This window comes from Oncorhynchus mykiss, chromosome 15, assembly GCF_057628025.1.
Source record: "Oncorhynchus mykiss isolate SJ-2025 chromosome 15, ASM5762802v1, whole genome shotgun sequence".
In the NCBI taxonomy this organism is placed as follows: domain Eukaryota; kingdom Metazoa; phylum Chordata; class Actinopteri; order Salmoniformes; family Salmonidae; genus Oncorhynchus; species Oncorhynchus mykiss.
Genome location: NC_143036.1, coordinates 45,362,808 through 45,386,463, shown reverse-complemented (window position 1 = coordinate 45,386,463; position 23,656 = coordinate 45,362,808). Strand labels below are relative to the sequence as shown.

At 43.9% G+C, this 23,656-nt stretch overlaps 1 protein-coding gene across 2 annotated transcripts in view; it reads right to left on the bottom strand.

Moving 5' to 3' along the window:
* b3glcta (beta 3-glucosyltransferase a) overlaps window positions 1–23,656 on the bottom strand; it is a 106,567-nt gene that overhangs the window by 33,379 nt on the left and 49,532 nt on the right. For both annotated transcript variants that reach the window (XM_021563238.3, XM_090200167.1), the window contains exons 4-5: window positions 12,394–12,503; window positions 648–724 (exon numbers count right to left, since the gene is read on the bottom strand). In XM_021563238.3, coding sequence (XP_021418913.3) covers window positions 648–724; window positions 12,394–12,503 — 187 coding nt within the window. The remainder of the gene's footprint in view (window positions 1–647; window positions 725–12,393; window positions 12,504–23,656) is intronic.

Here is a 23,656-nt window from a genome sequence, read left to right as displayed (position 1 = left end):
TAGTAAAGTTAGCAATTATTTCCCCCTCTTTTTTTACCTGACCCTATCAGATGGAGACAGCCATACGCTTTTCAACAACGGATTTGATAAAAATGTCATATTTAAATGACAACCAATGTAATTTGCTAACGAAGCCTCATATTGCAGAAGCCATTTGACAAACATTTGAGTGCTGAAAGAGACGAGTAGATCAGGAACAGGCGTACCTCTCGATGGTCAGCGTGCGAAGCTGCACACAGCGTGCAATTTAAAATGGGCTACAGATATTGCCTGGGGTTATTCGGCATGCAAAATGACTTGCAGATCAATGACTGTCAACATAATTACATTCTTAGTTTGACACTGAAGGAGAGGACACAGTTGTCACAAAATATGAGCGATATTTTCAGAAGGTAAAAATAAAGTAATTTGAGCCAACAAAAAAAAAAAGAGCAGCCGATTCGTAAAGTTTGAATAGATTTTGACTGATAGATGCTACATTTGGATTGGTTTGGGATCCCGCAGGCCATGCACTCATATCTTAAACATTTGAACCGGGGACCAATGCCTACCGGTGAATCGTTATGTCCCTAACTGTACTTTATGGAATATGGAAGTCTTTGTGGATGTTGCGGCTCTTTTGAAAGCTGACAGGCCCAAGCACTTACTAAGGCAGCAGAGGAAGGATGCTCCAGTCTCCCTCATTGTCTGTCAGACTGTGGAGGAGCAGGACTGGAGGGGGTGTCTGAAAAGAAAAACGGTGTTTAAGTCAAGCCAGAAAGGGAAACCCTTGTTACTGTACAGCAGTGGGACCTCTGGAAGTCTTTACTGTACAGCAGTAACATAAAGGCGTATTTAAGAGTAACCAAGGGAGTCTTAACTTAAGAGCAGAGTAGCTAAGGAAGTCTTAACAGAAGTAACCCAAGGAAGTCATTTCTTTAGAGTAACTAACAAAGTATTTACTTTAAAGCTAAGAGGTAGTCAATTTAGAGCAGAGTAACCAAAGGAGTCGTTAGTTTACAGCAGGAGGAAGGACAACCTAAGGAACCTTTGGAAGGACAGTCCTCAAAGAGTCTGGTTTTAGTTAGAGACAGCAGAGACACATGAGACACATTACGATAAGTAGCATATATAGAAAAATGTGAATTTTGAAATGAAATAAGTTTGCTAATATGGGTGACTGTTTATTGGACAATTGATGGCTACAATCATCAAACTACTAGTAGTAGTTTAAAGGATCATGTTAGAAAACGGTGGAGCACATTGATGCTATGAACTTATCGCATCAATTCAGGCAATTTATCACAATATGGATTTTTTTCCATATCACCCAGCTTTACTAAGTACCTATACAATGGCTATTCTAAAACAAACAAACTGTGTGAAGCCTAATGGTACTGCCCTATGCACTGCTCGAAAAATTGCTTTTGGAGATGAAAACACAAACTTGGTTTCAATCAAACCTTCTCTGATTCTGAGTTGAAGGGCATGTGAGGTAATCAGTAGTGCCCTGAGGTAGTCTCACACAGAGAGGAAAACAAGGGTTCATGACTGTATCCACTCCACTCAGCAGACTGGAGACCAAGGGGGACCATGCTGCTCACAGACACACAGCCTCTCTCCAGATTGATTTAAATACTCATGCTACTCAACAGCAATGTCCCACAAACACCTACCATCCCACCATCATAGTACTGGACTGTAACTCATTAACCCTAGTCTGTGTCCAGTGTGTTAGCCATATTAGTCAGCCTGGGGTTTGCCAGCAGCTCCGTCAAGCCCCATATACACACCAACAACATAACGAGGCTCATAATGGTATGTTCACCCATCTAAACTTGACTTTCAACTCACCTTAGGTAGTAAGAAATAAGTCCGTTCAAACACCAGGCAGGCGGCAAGGCCAAAAAGCCATGGCTTTACGCCACTTCTAAAAAAACGATTGCCAGATTTGAGAGGAGAGTGGCATGAGGAAGCAGAGTTTGGGTGATGGCCACTGTGTGTGTGCAGACTCATAATCAGCAGCAGACTATTTGCATTGAACCCCCCCTTTGTTTTTACACTGTTGCTACTCACTGTTTATTATCTATGCAGTCACTTTACCTCTACCTACATGTTCAAATTACCTCAATTAACTCAACTAACCTGTACACCCGCACATCGACTCAGTACCGGTACCCCCTGTATATAGCCTCGTTATTGTTATTTTAGTGTTTTTTTTAATTTTTATTTTATTTTTTAAACTGCATCGTTGGCTAAGGGTTTTTGTAAGTAAGCATTTCACGGGAAGGTCTCTACACCTGTTGTATTTGGTGCATGTGACAAATTATTTGATTTGATTTGAGCAGGAGAGAGATAGAGAGAGACAGAGACAGAGCATGATGTGGTTGTGGAGAGTGTGGACATGGAGCAGAGCAGAGGAATGGGAGGCTGATTGAGAGGTGACTCAGGGTCAGAGAGACACAGCCATCACAGAGACACAGTATGCTTTAATCATGGAGTAGACTAGGTGGGATGTGTGTGGCAAGGGTGGGGGAGCTTGGTCCCAAGACTCAAACTGCCAAGCTACAACAGCCACAGCCTCCTTACTCATCAAAATCAAACTTTATTTGCCACATGCGCCGAATACAACAAGTGTAGACTTTACCGTGAAATGCTTACTTACAAGCCCTTAACCAACAGTGCAGTTCAAGAAGAATAAAATATTTACCAAGTAGGCTAAAATTAGAAGTAATAATAAAAAGTAACACAATAAGAATAACGAGGCTATATACAGGGGGCACCGGTACCGAGTCAGAGTGCAGGGGTACAGGCTAGCTGAGGTAATCTGTACATGTAGGTGGGGGCGAAGTGACTATGCATAGGTAACAAACTAACAGCGAGTAGCAGCAGTGTACAAGAGGGGGAAAGGTAGCCAAGGGGGGGGGGGGGGGGGGGGGGGGGTCAATTGTCTGGTGGCGATTTTTATGTATTATATGGCTTGGGGGTAGAAGCTGTTGAGGAGCATTTTGGTCCTAGACTTGGCGCTCCGGTACCGCTTGCCATGCTGTAGCAGAGAAAACAGTCTATAACTTGGGTGACTGGAGCCTCTGACAATTTTATTGGCTTTCCTCTGACAACGCCTCCTGGATAGCAGGAAGCTTGGCCCCAGTGATGTACTGTGCCGTCCGCACTACCCTCTGTAGCGCCTGAGGTGGAATAGGTTTTGTTGTGCCCTCTTCACAACTGCCTTGGTACGTTTGGACCATGATAGTTCGTTGGTGATGTGGACACCAAGGAACTTGAAACTCCCTTCCCATTCCACTACAACCCCGTTGATGTTAATGGGGGCCTGTTCGGCCTACCTTTTCCTGTAGTCCACAATCAGCTCCTTTGTCTTGCTCACATTGAGGGAAAGGTTGTTGTCCTGGTACCACACTGCCAGTTCTCTGACCTCCTCCCTATAGGCCGTCTCATTGTTGTCGGTGATCAGGCCTATCACTGTTGTGTCGTGAGCAAACTTAATGATGGTGTTGGAGTCGTGTTTGGCCACGCAGTCGTGGGTGAACAGGGAGTACAGGAAGGGACTAAGCACACACCCCTGAGGGGCCCCAGTGTTCAGGATCAGCGTGGCAGATGTATTGTTGCCGACTCTTACCACCTGGTCAGGAAGTCCAGGATCCAGTTGCAGAGGGAGGTGTTTAGTCCCAGAATCCTTAGCTTAGTGATGAGCTTCGTGGGCACTATGGTGTTGAACGCTGAGCTGTAGTTGATGAACAGCATTCTCACATAGGTGTTCCCTTTGTCCAGGTAAGAAAGGAAGGTGTGGAGTGCGATTGAGAATGTGTCTTCTGTGGATCTGTTGGGGCGGTATGCGAATTGGAGTGGGTCTATGGTGTCCGGGAAGATGCTGTTGATGTGAGCCATGACCAGCCTTTCGAAGCACTTCATGGCTACCAACGTGAGTGCCATAGGGCGGTAATCATTTAGGCAGGTTACCTTCGCTTCCTTGGGCACAGGGACTATGGTGGTCTGCTTGAAACATGTAGGTATTACAGACTCTGTAAGGGAGAGGTTGAAAATGTCAGTGAAGACACTTGACAGTTGGTCCGCGCATGCTTTGAGCTGGCTCAGCAGCTTTGTGAATGTTGACCTGTTTAAAAGCTTTGTTCACATTGGCTACCGAGAGCATTATCACACAGTCATCCAGAACAGCTGGTGCTCTCGTGCATGCTTCAGTGTTGCTTTCTTCGAAGCGAGCATAAAAGGCATTTAGCTTGTCTGGTAGGCACGCGTCACTGGGCAGCTCGCGTCTGGGTTTCCCTTTGTAGTCCGTAATAGTTTTCAAGCCCTGCCACCTATGGCGTTCTGCATTAGCATCGAACAGCCCCCGTGATATGCAGCTGTTCAGGGAAGCTAGAAACCATTATACACAGGCAGTTAGAAAAGCCAAGCCTAGCTTTTTCAAGCAGAAATTTGATTCCTGCAACACTAACTCAAAAAAGTTCTGGGACACTGTAAAGTCCATGGAGAATAAGAACACCTCCTCCCAGCTGCCCACTGCACTGAAGATAGGAAACACTGTCACCACTGATAAATCCACCATAATTGAGAATTTCAATAAGCATTTTTCTACGGCTGGCCATGCTTTCCACCTGGCTACTCCTACCCCGGTCAACAGCACTGCACCCCCCACAACAACTCGCCCAAGCCTTCCCCATTTCTCATTCTCCCAAATCTGCTCAGCTGATGTTCTGAATGAGCTGCAAAATCTGGACCCCTACAAATCAGCCGGGCTAGACAATCTGGACCCTTTCTTTCTAAAATTATCTGCCAAAATTGTTGCCACCCCTATTACTAGCCTGTTCAACCTCTCTTTCGTGTCGTCTGAGATTCCCAAAGATTGGAAAGCAGCTGCGGTCATCCCCCTCTTCCAAGGGGGTGACACTCTTGACCCAAACTGCTACAGACCTATATCTATCCTACCATGCCTTTCAAAGGTCTTCGAAAGCCAAGTCAACAAACAGATTACCGACCATTTCGAATCTCATCATACCTTCTCTGCTATGCAATCTGGTTTCAGAGCTGGTCATGGGTGCACCTAAGCCACGCTCAAGGTCCTAAATGATATCTTAACCGCCATCGATAAGGAACATTACTGTGCAGCCGTATTCATTGATCTGGCCAAGGCTTTCGACTCTGTCAATCACCACATCCTCATCGGCAGACTCGACAGCCTTGGTTTCTCAAATGATTGCCTCGCCTGGTTCACCAACTACTTCTCTGATAGAGTTCAGTGTGTCAAATCGGAGGGTCTGCTGTCCGGACCTCTGGCAGTCTCTATGGGGGTGCCACAGGGTTCAATTCTTGGACCGACTCTCTTCTCTGTATACAGTGCCTTGCGAAAGTATTCGGCCCCCTTGAACTTTGCGACCTTTTGCCACATTTCAGGCTTCAAACATAAAGATATAAAACTGTATTTTTTTGTGAAGAATCAACAACAAGTGGGACACAATCATGAAGTGGAACGACATTTATTGGATATTTCAAACTTTTTTAACAAATCAAAAACTGAAAAATTGGCCGTGCAAAATTATTCAGCCCCCTTAAGTTAATACTTTGTAGCGCCACCTTTTGCTGCGATTACAGCTGTAAGTCGCTTGGGGTATGTCTCTATCAGTTTTGCACATCGAGAGACTGAATTTTTTTCCCATTCCTCCTTGCAAAACAGCTCGAGCTCAGTGAGGTTGGATGGAGAGCATTTGTGAACAGCAGTTTTCAGTTCTTTCCACAGATTCTCGATTGGATTCAGGTCTGGTCTTTGACTTGGCCATTCTAACACCTGGATATGTTTATTTTCGAACCATTCCATTGTAGATTTTGCTTTATGTTTTGGATCATTGTCTTGTTGGAAGACAAATCTCCATCCCAGTCTCAGGTCTTTTGCAGACTCCATCAGGTTTTCTTCCAGAATGGTCCTGTATTTGGCTCCATCCATCTTCCCATCAATTTTAACCATCTTCCCTGTCCCTGCTGAAGAAAAGCAGGCCCAAACCATGATGCTGCCACCACCATGTTTGACAGTGGGGATGGTGTGTTCAGCTGTGTTGCTTTTACGCCAAACATAACGTTTTGCATTGTTGCCAAAAAGTTCAATTTTGGTTTCATCTGACCAGAGCACCTTCTTCCACATGTTTGGTGTGTCTCCCAGGTGGCTTGTGGCAAACTTTAAACAACACTTTTTATGGATATCTTTAAGAAATTGCTTTCTTCTTGCCACTCTTCCATAAGGGCCAGATTTGTGCAATATACGACTGATTGTTGTCCTATGGACAGAGTCTCCCACCTCAGCTGTAGATCTCTGCAGTTCATCCAGAGTGATCATGGGCCTCTTGGCTGCATCTCTGATCAGTCTTCTCCTTGTATGAGCTGAAAGTTTAGAGGGACGGCCAGGTCTTGGTAGATTTGCAGTGGTCTGATACTCCTTCCATTTCAATATTATCGCTTGCACAGTGCTCCTTGGGATGTTTAAAGCTTGGGAAATCTTTTTGTAACCAAATCCGGCTTTAAACTTCTTCACAACAGTATCTCGGACCTGCCTGGTGTGTTCCTTGTTCTTCATGATGCTCTCTGCGCTTTTAACGGACCTCTGAGACTATCACAGTGCAGGTGCATTTATACGGAGACTTGATTACACACAGGTGGATTGTATTTATCATCATTAGTCATTTAGGTCAACATTGGATCATTCAGAGATCCTCACTGAACTTCTGGAGAGAGTTTGCTGCACTGAAAGTAAAGGGGCTGAATAATTTTGCACGCCCAATTTTTCAGTTTTTGATTTGTTAAAAAAGTTTGAAATATCCAATAAATGTCATTCCACTTCATGATTGTGTCCCACTTGTTGTTGATTCTTCACAAAAAAATACAGTTTTATATCTTTATGTTTGAAGCCTGAAATGTGGCAAAAGGTCGCAAAGTTCAAGGGGGCCGAATACTTTCGCAAGGCACTGTACATCAATGAGGTCGCTCTTGCTGCTGGTGAGTCTCTGATCCACCTCTACGCAGACGACACCATTCTGTATACTTCTGGCCCTTCTTTGGACACTGTGTTAACAACCCTCCAGGCAAGCTTCAATGCCATACAACTCTCCTTCCGTGGCCTCCAATTGCTCTTAAATACAAGTAAAACTAAATGCATGCTCTTCAACCGATCGCTACCTGTACCTACCCGCCTGTCCAACATTACTACCCTGGACGGCTCTGACTTAGAATACGTGGACAACTACAAATACTTAGGTGTCTGGTTAGACTGTAAACTCTCCTTCCAGACCCATATCAAACATCTCCAATCCAAAGTTAAATCTAGAATTGGCTTCCTATTTCGCAACAAAGCATCCTTCACTCATGCTGCCAAACATACCCTTGTAAAACTGACCATCCTACCAATCCTCGACTTTGGCGATGTCATTTACAAAATAGCCTCCAATACCCTACTCAACAAATTGGATGCAGTCTATCACAGTGCAATCTGTTTTGTCACCAAAGCCCCATATACTACCCACCATTGCGACCTGTACGCTCTCGTTGGCTGGCCCTCGCTTCATACTCGTCGCCAAACCCACTGGCTCCATGTCATCTACAAGACCCTGCTAGGTAAAGTCCCCCCTTATCTCAGCTCACTGGTCACCATTGCATCTCCCACCTGTAGCACACGCTCCAGCAGGTATATCTCTCTAGTCACCCCCAAAACCAATTCTTTCTTTGGCCGCCTCTCCTTCCAGTTCTCTGCTGCCAATGACTGGAACGAACTACAAAAATCTCTGAAACTGGAAACACTTATCTCCCTCACTTGCTTTAAGCACCAACTGTCAGAGCAGCTCACAGATTACTGCACCTGTACATAGCCCACCTATAATTTAGCCCAAACAACTACCTCTTTCCCTACTGTATTTAATTAATTTATTTATTTATTTTGCTCCTTTGCACCCCATTATTTTTATTTCTACTTTGCACATTCCCCCATTGCAAATCTACCATTCCAGTGTTTTACTTGCTATATTGTATTTACTTTGCCACCATGGCCTTTTTACCTTTACCTCCCTTATCTCACCTCATTTGCTCACATCGTATATAGACTTGTTTATACTGTATTATTGACTGTATGTTTGTTTTACTCCATGTGTAACTCTGTGTCGTTGTATGTGTCGAACTGCTTTGCTTTATCTTGGCCAGGTCGCAATTGTAAATGAAAACTTGTTCTCAACTTGCCTACCTGGTTAAATAAAGGTGAAATAAAAAAAATAAAATAAATAAAAACATCCGAAGAGGGTCAGGGCCGGTGTAGTAGGATTCAATCTTAATCCTGTATTGATGCTTTGCTTGTTCGAATGTTCGTCTGAGGGCATAGCGGGATATCTTATAAGCGTCGGATCCCGCTCCTTGAAAGTGGCAGCTCTAGCCTTTATCTCGATGCAGATGTTTCCTGTAATCTATGGCTTCTGGTTGGGATATGTACGTACAGTCACTGTGGGGACGACATCGTCGATGCACTTATTGATGAAGCCAATGACTGAGGTGGTGTATTCCTCAATGCCATTGGATGAATCCCGGAAGATTTTCCAGTCTGTGCTAGCATAACAGTTCTGTAGTGTAGCATCCGCGTCATCTAACCAGTTCCGTATTGAGCGAGTCACTGGTACTTCCTACTTTAGTTTTTGCTCGTAAGCAGGAATCAGGAGGATAGAACTGTGGTCAGATTTGCCCAATGGAGGGCGGGGGAGAGCTTTGCATGCATCTCTGTGTGTGGAGTAAATGTGGTCTTGGAGTTTTTTCCCCCTGGTTGCACATGTGACATGCTGGTAAAAATTTGGTAAACTGATATAAGTTTTTCTGCATTAAAGTCCCTGGCCACTAGGAGCGCCACTTCTGGGTGAGCATTTTCTTCTTTGCTTATGGCCTTACAGGTTCGGTTGAGAGGTCTTAGTGTCAGCTTCGCTTTGTGGTGGTAAATAGACGGCTACGAATAATACAAATGAGAACTCTCTTGGTAGATGGTGTGGTCTACAACTTATCATAAGGTACTCTTCATCAGGCGAGCAATACCTCGAGACTTCTTAAATATTAGACATCGGGCACCAGCTGTTATTGACAAAAAGACACACCCCCCCACCCCTCATCTTACCAGAGGTAGCGTCTCTGTTCTGCCGGTGCATAGAAAATCCCGCCAGTATCTCAGTGAAACATGAGATACTACAGTTTTTAATGTCCCGTTGGTAGGATAATATTAATAATAGGCCATCAATTTTCTTTTCTAACGATTGCACGTTAGCAAGGAGAATGGAAGGCATTGGGAGTTTACTCGCTCGCCTCCAGCTTCTCAGAAGGATCTCCGATCTTCGTCCCCTTTTCCGGCATCTTTTCATCACGCAAAAGGCGTGGATCTGGGCCTGTTCCAGTGAAAGCAGGATATCCTTCTCGTCGGACTCGTTGAAGGAAAAAGTTTCTTCCAGTCCGTGGTGAGTAATCGCTTTTCTGATGTCCAGAAGTTATTTTTGGTCACAAGAGACGGTAGCAGCAACATAATGCACACAGTAAGTAAAAAAATAAGTAACACAAAAAGCCCCCCCAAAAAACACAATTGTTTGGGAGAATGTAAAACGTCAGCCATGTTCTTCGGCGCCATGATATGCACGCACACACAAAGTGACTGCAAGTGACACACAGCCACTTTTTATAGAAATATACAGCTGAATAAGTTTGACTATACACTGAGTATACCAAACATTAGGAACTCCTTCCTAATATTGAGTTGCCCCCCCCTTCCCCTCAGAACAGCCTCAATTCGTCAGGGCCTGGACTCTACAAGGTGTCAAAAGCGTTGCACAGGGATGCTGGCCCATGTTGACTCCAATGCTTCCCACAGTTGTGTCAAACTGGGTGGTAGACCATTCTTGATACACACGGGAAAATATTGTGTGAAAAATCCAGCAGCATTGCAGTTCTTGACACAAACCGGTGTGCCTTGCACCTACTACCATACCCACCATACCCCATTCAAAAGGCACTTAAATATTTTGTCCTGCCCATACATCCTCTACATGACACACATACACAATCCATGTCTCAAATGTCAATTTAAGGCTTAAAAATCCTTCTTTAACCTGTCTCTTCCCCTGAAGTGGAAGTGGATTTAACAAGTGACATCAATAAGGGATCATAGATTCACCTGGTCAGTCTAAGTCATGTTGTTAATGTATTGTATAACCCGTACATGACGTCCAGGTCCAGGGGGATATTGAGACAACACAGGGAGGCCAGCCAGATATATTACAGTTCAGATCACATCCAATCACTGTGTGATTATAAGAGTTTGTTTTGTCGATTGCTGAGGGACCCCTGTAGCCTGACGACTCACACTAAATTATTCCACTGCTCTGTCGTTCGCTACATTCGCTACATACTGAAGTCTGAGACTGCCATCATTGAAGTTGTTTGTGGTGACAAAGGGCACGAGGTGCTTTGTACAAAACAAAGTCCTCAGCGATTGGATCGTCTTTAACCAATCAGAGTATCAAAGCCAATGGCTCTTTACCCAAGTGTGTTCTGGCTCTGGCCCAACCCATCGGTTTCTGGACCAATCAGACGGCCCCGAATGTGTGGCATTCGGTGAAGGGTCAGGGAGGTACTCAGATCCAGACGCGTAGGAGAAACTAACATCCGTGGGTGTGGCGTAGCTTTTGGTCAGAGAAAAAAGTCTGGGTATCCAGACAAGGACCCCTGCTCTGCTCTACTGACCTTGCAAAGACATACATGGAAAATGCATCTCTAACATTTGCTTTTTATCAAGTTAACCTGAGTTTTCTGAAGTTTGCTATTGAGTGACCACAGTTTTCACTCACCAAATAACTAACTTGAACTGAGATTGGGTTAAATTACTTATGCAATACCCTGGTAGGTAACTGTCATATGTATTAGTCTATGTTCCAGGGTTCAGCTAAATGGACGGATGTAATGGTGGTTCTAACTAGGTGACATCTGAGAACAGGATAGGTTTAAAAAATGTAAATGATGTTCTCTTGGACTGCAGCTGATTTACATACTGAAGGCCTGAATGTGTTCAATTCAGGGCACAGTTTTTCTAAACATGTATTCAAGTCCAAAATTATCCTGTACTGTGTTAAATTCTTCTCCCCCCTTCAGATGTAGTCCCTCCTAATAAAAAAAAAAAAAAAAAACAGAATCAAGTATGCAACATATCACATTATATTTGCTAAAACAAATATTATATCATCCCATGACATTTGGTCTAAATACGGTCTTCCTCTATCTTTCTAAAACAGGATTGAGACAACACAGGATCATTTTGATCTGGAATAAATGTTTTGAATAATGCTGACAGAATACAATATGATGTAGTCTGTTTAACAAAGACAACCATGGTGATGTGTTTCATTGCATTACACTACTGGACAACAGACTATGCTACCAGTACCTAGTTTTCTCTACCGTTCAGAAGGGGCTGCGATCTGAGACAATGATCGTTTCCTTCATATCAAAAGCAATACTGACACCATGTGGCAACGAGCATGGACTGCACTGGTGCCTCTCGGTTAATTGACGCTGATTAAGTTTATTGTGAAAAGACATATCATTTATTTCCTTGGTTGACTGCAGTATCGATACAGAACTGAAACTCTGCTTGTTAATTAGATGTTAAAGGAACAATCTGCAGTTCAAACAACAACAAAGCAAACACCCCATCACTGTTTTGGTAAACAGCTGAGGGATGGGGCTGGAGAAACGTAACCACTCTCAATGGTTCTATTTAATTCATTTCAAAGTCTAGCTTTCTCGCTCACAAGCCCGCACTGCTATTTGATCTTGCATCCTCTGTCTCGCAAACACAGCTGACCACCTTCTTGAAATACTTCAGGCAGAAGCGTCAGCGAAAAGCAATTCAATGGCACGGATGGCGGTATTTAAACATAAAGTGTTGAACTTGACTCGGTTACACTAAGCTGATGGTTTTCCACTCTAATTATTCCAAAAGAGTAACAGATATGACGGCTGTATGCTCCACAGGGAGCGTAGAGGAATAAGTAGGGAAGTAACAGCCATGAGCCATAGAGAAGATGGTTGAAGTTAAGGGGATGCTGTTGTTTTTCGAAAAACCTGTGTGTGTATATATTACTATCCTTGTGGGTCCTGGAAATCCACAAAAGTCCCCACAAGGATAGTAAAACAAGGAATTCTCCATCGTGGGGACAATGAGGACAAAGGCTATTTTAGGCATAGGGGTTAGGTTTAGGGTTCCAATTAGGGTTAGAATTAGGGTTAGGGGTTAGGGAAAATGGAAAGGAAGTCAATTGTAGTTCCCCAAAGGGATAGTAAAACATTTGCTGTGTGTGTTTCTTTAAGTGGTGCTGGTGGTACCTGTGTGAGGCTCTGAGTCTGTTGTAACAGGTCTGCTCTCTGTCTCTCCGCCCAACTCATGTGGAATGAGTTACTCTGGCTCTGGATCACAAATACTATCTCTCGCAGGTCTGCAACAAACAGACAGCACAGGAACAGATCAGAGAGACAGACACACACATCAGGTTAGAAAACACAGCACAGGATGTGAAGTAGCGCCACACCAACACAACACATTCCCTTTCTTAAAGATATTCTAGGGATAATTAACAGCTCTCACTACCTTACTCTGACCTCCATTGTAGACTATCACCATCCCATGAATAAAAGTTTCATTTGGCCTGAGTGACAAAGTCCATTTATGTCACACACACACACACACACACACACACACACACACACGAACAGTAAATGATGATCAGTCAGATGGAGTTGGCTAATGCAGTGACAGAACCCAACAGATAGCTGAATCAGCCTAAAGCCCAGCTGTCCACTGTGTGCGGCAGAGGCAAGATGGGCAGAAACAAGATGGGCAGCCTAGTAAATATTATTGAGTATCTCCAGTGTGTAACGAGCCCGAGGTTAACGGGGAGCCTGTTGTAGCCGCTCGACAATATCTCTTTAACGGCCTCGATCGCTCTTTAGAGAAGTGGGCCGCCTCGGCGTGCGACACATTTACATATCATTATTGTGACCTTTATAGGGCCCGTATTACAGGCCCCGCTAATGCAGTCGGGCTTCATGTGGAATCCATTTACAGAATAGTAATGATGGCATGGGGGCTTTCCCTGTGTGACGAATCACATCGGTGGCAATGGGAACGACTGTAAACTACATAAGCTCTCGGTCTCTCTCGCTTGCCAACGGAATAACAACCTGGCTAAAGGATTAATGGAGTGAGGAACGTGTGCAATTTTCACCCATCATACTGTTCAATGGAATTACACCCAACAACCCTCATCCAATCCCCTAAACTGTCTTTGACAAGTTTGTGATGACTGGAAACACAGTTGTCTCACACATTGGGAAAGCAGGCCACATCCAGCTGCTGTACTGACTGACTGGATGGATGGAACATGGGATTTCAAACCCGCACCCTTCCTTGAGATTGTTAGATCATTACCCTTACCAGGATATAAACCAGCAACCTTCTGGATAGTAGTCTGCCTCTCTAACCTCTTGAACTGGTCTCTGAATCTCTGGACCCTAGGCTACTGATGTCAGCCTATAAACACAGAATATGTCTATGGTGCTGCCCCAGTAGGGCAGCAAGCCACATCCAGGTGTAGACACTAGAGACTACATAGAAGTCGGCTTGGCCAGGTGTACTGATTGACTGCTTAGAGAGGTAGCAGGTGGCACTGGTGCTCCCAACTTAAAGTTAGGAGCACCTAAAATAATGATTTTTTATTGATTGAGATGCAGCCTATATTGGGCCTATATGTGGTGGTGAGTCGTCATTCAGGGAAGGTGGGGCAAATCCACATGGTTTGGTTTCAATACTTCAAAACCAAAGGGTAGGTGCAGGTAGTCAATAGACTGGTTTTGGTTAAATTGTGAGTTTATTAAATGGATCAAATTTGGAGCGGCAGTTTATTTTCCTGTGAGAGCGAAGTGGTTTTTAGCAGAGTGGTTAGAAAGGACGTCGAGGGCTAGAGCGGTGCTCCATGAGCGATGAGCAGGGTTTCCAATAGCTCCACTCACATACTCTGGTTCTGGTCAAACAAACACAGCAGACAGACCGATTGGACGTGGAGGGCCAGAGCGGTGATGAGCAGGGTTTCCAATAGCTCCATCACATACTCTGGTTCTGGTCAAACAAACACAGCAGACAGACCGATTGGACGTGGAGGGCCAGAGCGGTGATGAGCAGGGTTTCCAATAGCTCCACTCACATACTCTGGTTCTGGTCAAACAAACACAGCAGACAGACCGATTGGACATGGAGGGCCAGAGCAGTGATGAGCAGGGTTTCCAATAGCTCCATCACATACTCTGGTTCTGGTCAAACAAACACAGCAGACAGACCGATTGGACGTGGAGGGCCAGAGCGGTGATGAGCAGGGTTTCCAATAGCTCCACTCATCACATACTCTGGTTCTGGTCAAACAAACACAGCAGACAGACCGATTGCCACGTTGGACATTTTAATTAGCCGCTTAAGTATTTGCACAGAATGTGGTCATAAAGATATCCGGCGGGAGGTTTGTTTTTATGTCAAGCTTTTTTAACAAACATTAACACGGGGGGTTTTAAACACAAACAAGTCATGGCAGCCAGTGACAGGTCTATAATCTTCCTCTGGCTAATGGTGGTGGCAGAGCGACACGGGGAGGTTTGTTTTTATGTAAAGCTTTTTTAACAAACATTAACACGGGGGGTTTTAAACACAAACAAGTCATGGCAGCCAGTGACAGGTCTGTAATCTTCCTCTGGCTAATGGTGGTAGCAGAGCGACACGGGGAGGGAGAGGGGAAGGAGAAAGAGCTGATCTGAGTACACTGGATGACACTTGAACCCATTCCCACACAGGGCCTGAGAAATCAGCAGGGGGTAAACACTGGATCGGTGTCTTTTTAACGTAGTGTGTGTGTTGCTCTGAGTGTGCAGCCTCTCTCCCCACCCTGGTTCACCACACCCCATCAAAGAATCCCAATAGATCAAGAGGCTTTTTTCCCCCTTTCTCCTATATACGCACACACACCGCCCTCCTCTGAAAGATCAACTTAGAGACAATCTGTCTCTCATACCTTCACACCACCTCTAAAAGCCCTTCTCCTGAGTCCGCTTAGTGTGTGTGCTGTCTGTTTGACTCTGCGCCTGTGTGTGATGTCTGTTTGACTCTGCGCCTGTTTGTGTGTGTGTGTACACATGCTGGTGTAATGTATTCTAAAGCCCTAGATGCCGTTCCACAACGGCTTAGCCTTCTGATACTGCAGCGAACAGCAATAATACAACAGCTGCCTGTGACTAGTGCGAGGATCAGATAAGCTACGTGCCAATCTCTCATTGTGTAGATAATACGTCCCCCCATGCCAAAGCAGAGGAGAAACCGGGGGTAAAAAAGAAACTAATTAAGAGTGAATTCACCGTCCCGGACGCCATACTAATGGGTTTCGATTAATCATCAAACAACGGAGAGGAAGGCAGCGTCCCAAATGGCATCCTATTCCCTACATAGTGCACTACTGTAGACCAGAGCTCTACAGGGCCTGGTCAAAAGCTGTGCACTATGTAGGGAATAGGATGCCATTTGGGACACACAGGATGAGAGGAAAGGATAAATCCTAGTAGTCTCCCCTTCTAACCTAATCTCCATCAGACCTTGTCCTCGCGTCCTATCCCTTTAGTCGCAAATGCTTTTCCACGTTCTTCTTCAAATGCCCCGACAGCCACAGCAGGCAGGCCCAGGGGAAGTGAGTGATCGATACATTTATTGAATTACGGCTGATTTGTTGATTTGAAATGGCGGCTCCCATGCCAAAGACATCGCAAAGCACAGAGAGATGCCTCTCAATGACAAACGGAAGTGGATTTTTCCGCTCTGTTCTGTGATGTATTTTGGCTGAGAGGGTTGTGCAGTGATGCCTAAGGGGAGAGAAGGTGGCTAGGGAGATAGCGGTGTCCCTTGGCACTGGTCATGCCGTCACACGGACAATCACGGACAGAAACACACAGACACACAAATGCTTGCACGGACGCACGCAAACGGACAGACGTGCAGGCACACACCCACACACACACACACACACACACAGAGTCGTTAACCTCACACCATCAACAGATTATTTATTTTACCAGATCTTTGTCTGATCACAGAGCTGGCAAGCATATGAGTCTGCCGTTTGTTTCTCTCTTCTTCCTCTCGCTCTGTATTCCATGGGGCAGGGGGAAGGCAGTCCATCGATAAAAAGACAGTATCTGCCCTCAGATATATTGCCTGGAATGAGACGTGAGAGAGCTCTCCATTCTTATACTATTTCTCATCACATGGAGCCAGCCTTCCTACACTATCATCTCTGCTCAATGGCAAAAACACACTCACCCTCTCTCCTCACCGAAGGCACTGGAGTGTGTCGGAGTTGATATTCGTGTGAGTGAGAGAGAAATAGAAAGAGATGGAAAGAAGAAGACAGAAAGCAAACCCAAGTGTGTTTGTGGTGATGATCAGTGGACTTTACACAAGATCAGATAATGCGGAGGGACAGGATGGCAGGGGGTGAGGGGACAGGGGAGCATGAGGGTAGAGAGGGAGGGTGGCAGAAGGTACGGGGGAAGAGAAGTGCGTTCCCCCCTGGGATATCCTGCAGCGCCTATCATCCCCATCAGTGTCACGGAACAGAGAAGGTGTGAGATCCACTACAGCTCACTGGCATTTAACCCTTCACACAGCTAAGGGCCCGACACTTTCTCCACCCCCCCCCCCCCCCCCCCACACCCCCCACTGTTAAACACACACACAGCAGCACACCTGGGGGAAAAATAAAAAAGGGATGAAATAGTATGGCTAACTGTGTTACAGCTATAGCGGTTTGGCCTGCCAGAAAATTGTGACTGCAAAAAGCAGACAATACAGAGAACGGGAAAGATCAAGGCAGGTCAATCATGCGATTTCAATTACAGCGATTTCTTTGACAAATGAAAATCGGCTTCTGTTGAGAAAGACGGAGATCTACCGCCACCGGTGAGGCCATTAGCGTGTTGTGAACAAAGAATGTGTCATTACAGATGCAGAGCTGTCCATTGTAGCAATCAGTGCAGAGAGATGTCAATAGCTTATTTCCATAAGCGGCGGGACCAGCGTCCTCACCGCCGATGCTGATTGGGTCTGTGTAGGAAGCTTCCACGCTCCGATGGCTCGCATCATTGGGCTCCCCCAGACAAGACACTTTGGAATTATCCTGCTCCAGAATTATCCATCTCTCCATAAAAACTAACTTCATGTTTCTCTCTCTCTTGCTAGGGATCCAATTGGGAGCTCCTAGGAGATGGGGCACACAGGAGAGCATTGAGCTGCTCAAGCGTGTCCATTATGCCAGATAGCGCCACAATCAAGGTACACATTCAATATGGCCATCTTTCAGGCCTACTGAGGGTTTGATTCAGTCGGATGGAGAGTATTTATATTCTACCGAGGGGCGTTTTGGCAGGCCACCAGCCCATGTGTCATATAGCAAGTGCAAACGATTTCCTCTCATACTGAGTTTTAATTGCCTGGTGCAGGGATCAATAGAAGCGCAGTGTGTTTAACTTTCAGCTTACAGCGGGAAAGGTCAGTGTCATAAATATCTCTCCGTGATTTGGAGAGGGGGAGTTAGGGAGCTAGGGGACAGAGAGAAATAGAGAATGACCTTATTACCACTCTCAGAAAGAGAGCCAGCCAGACTCAACACCTGAAGTTTGGAGAGGGGTCTGTACGCCTACTTTAATCACACTCATTATAAATGCTGCAGTCCAGGTCTCCATGGAAAACTCAGCAAATGAGTGTTGAAGGCAGCCTTAAACCCCCTACTTTGCATTAATAATTAAGGACCCAGAGGCTATTTAGTTCTAACAGATTCCAAATCCTCACTCCCATCATCTGCTTTTAAACCTCAACGCCTTTTAAGAGTACTGTGGATGAAGACAACATCATCATCGTCACCACTTAGTAGGAGAGAGGAGAGAGGAGAGAGGAGAGAGAGAGAGAGAGAGAGAGAAAGAAAGAGTAAGAAAGAGTAAGAAAGAGAGAGAAAGAGTAAGAAAGAGAGAGAAAGAGAGAGAAAGAGAGCGAGAGAGAGAGAGAGAGAGAGAAACTAGTGTGGGATATTGTTTTTAATATTTTGTGTTTGGTGGGAGTCATCGGTGCTGTCTTGATCACAGAAATAAAGAGCAGGTCAGATGAGTTCAGGAGAAAAACAGAAGGCAAACCGAGTTGGAAGACAAGAGTGGCAAGAGGCGAGATTTGCTTTGTATGATTTTTTCTCTCCAGAGGCACACACACAGCCGAGTACTTTTGACAAGTACTCCCACAGTGGCCCTGATGTTTAGTGTGTTGAAACATGTTAGACTATCATAAGTTGCTACATATTTTTAGAGGAGAGCTTTTGGCTACAGTATGGTTTCTGTCAGCAACTTGTGAGCAGGCCTCCTAGGAGGACACAATGGAGGAGATCTCTAATCATGAGCTGGCTCCCTGCCAACAGTCGCATGTACAGTGTGGCAAAAAAGTATTTAGTCAGCCACCAATTGTGCAAGTTCTCCCACTTAAAAATATGAGGCCTGTAATATTCATCGTAGGTACACTTCAACTATGACAGATAAAATTAGAAAAATAAAATCTAGAAAATCACATTGTAGAATTTTTTATGAATTTATTTGCAAATTATGGTGGGAAATAAGTATTTGGTCAATTATTAGGAAATGAAAGACATACAAGACCACTGATAATCTCTCTCGATCTGGGGCTCCACGCAAGATCTCACCCCGTGGGGTCAAAATGATCACAAGAACAGTGAGCAAAAATCCCAGAACCACCTTTTGCACGCCCAATTTTTCAGTTTTTGATTTGTTAAAAAAGTTTGAAATATCCAATAAATGTCGTTCCACTTCATGATTGAGCACCACTTGTTGTTGATTCTTCACAAAAAAATACAGTTTTATATCTTTATGTTTGAAGCCTGAAATGTGGCAAAAGGTCGCAAAGTTCAAGGGGGCCGAATACTTTCGCAAGGCACTGTAGTGAATGACCTGCAGAGAGCTGGGACCAAAGTAACAAAGCCTACCATCAGTAACACACTACGCCGCCAGGGACTCAAATCCTGCAGTGCCAGACGTGTCCCCCTGCTTAAGCCAGTACATGTCCAGGCCCGTCTGAAGTTTGCTAGAGAGCATTTGGATGATCCAGAAGATTGGGAGAATGTCATATGGTCAGATGAAACCAAAATATAACTTTTTGGTAAAAACTCAACTCGTCGTGTTTGGAGGACAAAGAATGCTGAGTTGCATCCAAAGAACACCATACCTACTGTGAAGCATGGGGGTGGAAACATCATGCTTTGGGGCTGTTTTTCTGCAAAGGGACCAGGACGACTGATCCGTGTAAAGGAAAGAATGAATGGGGCCATGTATCGTGAGATTTTGAGTGAAAACCTCCTTCCATCAGCAAGGGCATTGAAGATGAAACGTGGCTGGGTCTTTCAGCATGACAATGATCCCAAACACACCGCCCGGGCAACGAAGAAGTGGCTTCGTAAGAAGCATTTCAAGGTACTGGAGTGGCCTAGCCAGTCTCCAGATCTCAACCCCATAAAAAAATCTTTGGAGGGAGTTGAAAGTCTGTGTTGCCCAGCAACAGCCCCAAAACATCACTGCTCTAGAGGAGATCTGCATGGAGGAATGGGCCAAAATACCAGCAACAGTGTGTGAAGACTTACAGAAAACGTTTGACCTCTGTCATTGCCAACAAAGGGTATTTAACAAAGTATTGAGAACAACTTTTGTTAATGACCAAATACTTATTTTCCACCATAATTTGCAAATAAATGCATAAAAAAATCCTACAATGTGATTTTATGGATAATTTTTCTCATTTTGTCTGTCATAGTTGAAGTGATGAAATGATGAAAATTACAGGCCTCATCTTTTTAAGTGGGAGAACTTGCACAATTGGTGGCTGACTAAATACTTTTTTGGGCAGGGACAACAGTTCACTGCATTGATTTTCAACAGACGAGGAGGCAGATGCAACTAGGAGAGGAGGGTGGCGGGTTTTGGAAGAAAGTGTACAGTACAGGCTGTAGATGCCCGTGTATCACACCTTCTGTACACTCATTGAGGTCTGCCCCTTGGTGCACACTCAGCATCAGATGCTCCTTCTGAAGAACTCAGAACTGTTGCAGCCACACAATGTCTTCTTGATCTCTGTCCAATGTTTGCCAATTGGATACCCATACATGCTCAAAAGTAAATAGGCCAGTGAGTTCAGAGAGTCCTAGCCTGATGCACATGCTTTCATTTAACAGTTTTTCGAATTCCAACCCCACAAACAATATCCTGCGCTTTCAGACTAGCTTAGCCTCCCTGGTGTGACAGAGCAAATTACAATGGCAGTGCCAGATTGCTCGGTTTGTTCAGATAACAGTGTCTGTGTGCGTTTCCATTCGGCTAAGGTGCCAAATGAGGGCATTATAAACTTGTTTTCATCTGCTTTTGTTTCCGCCTTGACCCAGTTGATTGAGCAAGCCAGCAGAGGTCTCGAGTTTCCCCTCCAAAACTCCTTGGCGGCTTCCTGGAGCCCTCCCCTCGATCGGAGCACTCTGCTATTGTATTAGAGCTCTCAAGCATGAAAGGCAAACATCAGATCCCTCCATTCGCTCTACTTATGAAATGTCTGCTGCCATCAAATTAAGAAGAGGAGAACTCCATTGAATAGCAAACAAGTGCAAAGCTGTATTGGGTTCATTCAACTTCCCAGGGTTAACTTTCCGCGCCACGATATCCTTCTTTAATAAGACAGGAATTCCTTTAACATCAAACAGATATCATTACGACCATTCACAATATTTCTCCTCTATACTGTATGGGAGGGGATTTAATATCTACCAGACAACAGGATGTCTCTCAAAAATCCCTCATTTAACAATGACGGGGAATAAGGTAGCATAGTAGTACAGAACAAGGCCTTCTCTTGCTCGTCTAAAATGTAAACATTGAGACTGTTGTGATACGTCAGTGTAAAGCCTCAGTGATTTGTTAATTCCAGTACATCTCATGCTGGATTACCCTCATTAGTGCAGATGCAGCTGAATATAAAACACATATCGCACTACAAATTGTGACCTACATGAATTAATATTGGCCAAAACACAGATACCATACAGCTCTCTCTGAAGGACTGTGTTTAAAATCAAAACCTTTGATAAATGCAGAAAATTGCTGATCAAAATAAATGTTCTACTACAGTTTTACCATGTTACTTTGGCCAAGTGTTTTTTATTTGCATGCAAAAATAATTTCTAAGATGCATACTTTCAGTTTTTCCAAACTCACTCGCAAATACATTGGGAAAGTATTCAGACACCTTGTCACGATTCCCTCCGGTACTTTCCATGCACCAGTTTCAGAGGTCTACGTCACCGGCCTCTAGGAACTGAACTGTGTCTATACACACACACCTGGTCCCCATTTCCTCACTGATTTATATTTGTATAAATGTGCCCTTTGGTTCACCAGTGGGTTGTTGATTATGTCTCTGTTGGTTGTGTGAGTACCTGTGCCTTGATGTTTTGGCTTTCGTGCCGCTTGTGTTGTGCAGATGATAGCGGGTCTCGTCCTGTGTTGTATCACTGTGCATTTGCGTTTTCAGGTATTGTCCCGTGTATTTATTCAAGGTACTCCTAGCTCTTTTGTTTGGGTTTCAACCCTGTGTTTTGTATAGTGTTTGTTTGGTCTATAGTCCCCGTGCCTTTACATGGCACGCTAAAATGTGGCTATTTTTTGTTGTTGTTGAACTATTACACATTCCTGCGCCTGTCTCCTGGTCCATTATGTCAACATGACACCCCTTGACTTTTTCTACATTTTGTTACATTACAACCATATTCCAAAATGGATTAATTAGTTTATTTCCCGCATAAATCTACACACAATACCGCATAATGACTAAGAAAAAACGGGTTAATTTATTAAAACTAAACAACTGAAATTTTACATAGAGTACCAGTCAAATGTTTGGACACAGCTACTCATTCAAGGGTTTTTCTTTATTTTTACTATTCTCTACATTGTCGAATAATAGTGAAGACATCAAAACTATGAAATATCATATATGGAATCATGTAGTAAATGAAAAAGTGTAAACAAATAAAAATATATTTGAGATTCTTCAAAGTAGCCACCCTTGGCATTCTCTCAACCAGCTTCATGAGGTAGTCACCTGGAATACATTTCAATTAACAGGTGTGCCTTGTTAAAAGTTACATTTGTGGAATTTCTTTCCTTCTTAATGTGTTTGAGCCAATCAGTTGTGTTGTGACAAGGTAGGGGGGTATACAGATGATTTGGTAAAAGACTAAATCCATATTATGGTATGTACAGTTTAAATAAGCAAAGAGAAATGACAGTCCATCATTACTTTAAGACATGAAGGTCAGTCAGAGCAGAACATTTCAAGAACTTTGAAAGTTTCTTTAAGTGCAGTCGCAAAAACCATCAAGCACTACGATGAAACTGGCTCTCATGAGGACCGCCACAGGAAAGGAAGACACAGAGTTACCTCTGCTAAGTTCATTAGAGTTAAAACCTCTCTGGGATATTCGGGATGGTAGCGTCCCACCTCAACAGACAGTGAAAGTGCAGGGCGCCAAATTCAAAACAACAGAAATCTCATAATTAAAATTAGTTTGTATTTTGGCACCATTTTAAAGATAAACTTCTCTTTAAGCCAGCCACAATGTCTGATTTCAAAAAGGCTTTATGGCGAAAGCACACAAAACGATTATGTTAGGTAAGCACCTAGTCACAGAAAAACACAGCCATTTTTCCAGCCAAAGAGAGGAGTCAAAAAACAGAAAGAGATAAAATGAATCACTAACCTTTGATGATCTGCATCAGATGACACTCATAGGACTTCATGTTACACAATACATGAATGTTTTTTTTGATAAAGTTCATATTTATATCCAAAAATTTGAGTTTACTTTGGCGTGTTATGTTCAGTAGTTCCAAAACATCCAGTGATTTTGCAGAGAGCCACATCAATTTATAGAAATACTCATCATAAATGTTGATGAAAATACAAGTGTTATACATGGAACATTAGATAAACATCTCCTTAAAGCAACCGCTGTGTCAGATTTAAAAAAAAGCTTTACCGAAAAAGCACACCATGCAATAATCTGAGTACAGCACTCAGACAACAAAACAGCCAAACAGATATCCGCCATGTTGTGCAGTCAACAGAAGTCAGAAATAGCATTATAAATATTCACTTACCTTTGATGATCTTCATCAGAATGCACTCCCAGGAATCCCAGTTCCACAATAAATGTTTGATTTGTTCGATAAAGTCCCTCATTTATGTCCAAATACCTCCTTTTTGTTTGCGCGTTTAGTACACAATCCAAAATCAGGACGCGCAGGCAAGTCCACGCGAAATATCAGATGAAAAGTTATATTACAGTTCGTAGAAAAATGTCAAATGAAGTATAGAATCAATCTTTAGGATGTTTTTAACATAAATCTTCAATAATGTTCCAACCGGAGAATTCCTTTGTTTGTAGAATTGCAATGGAACGCAAGCTAA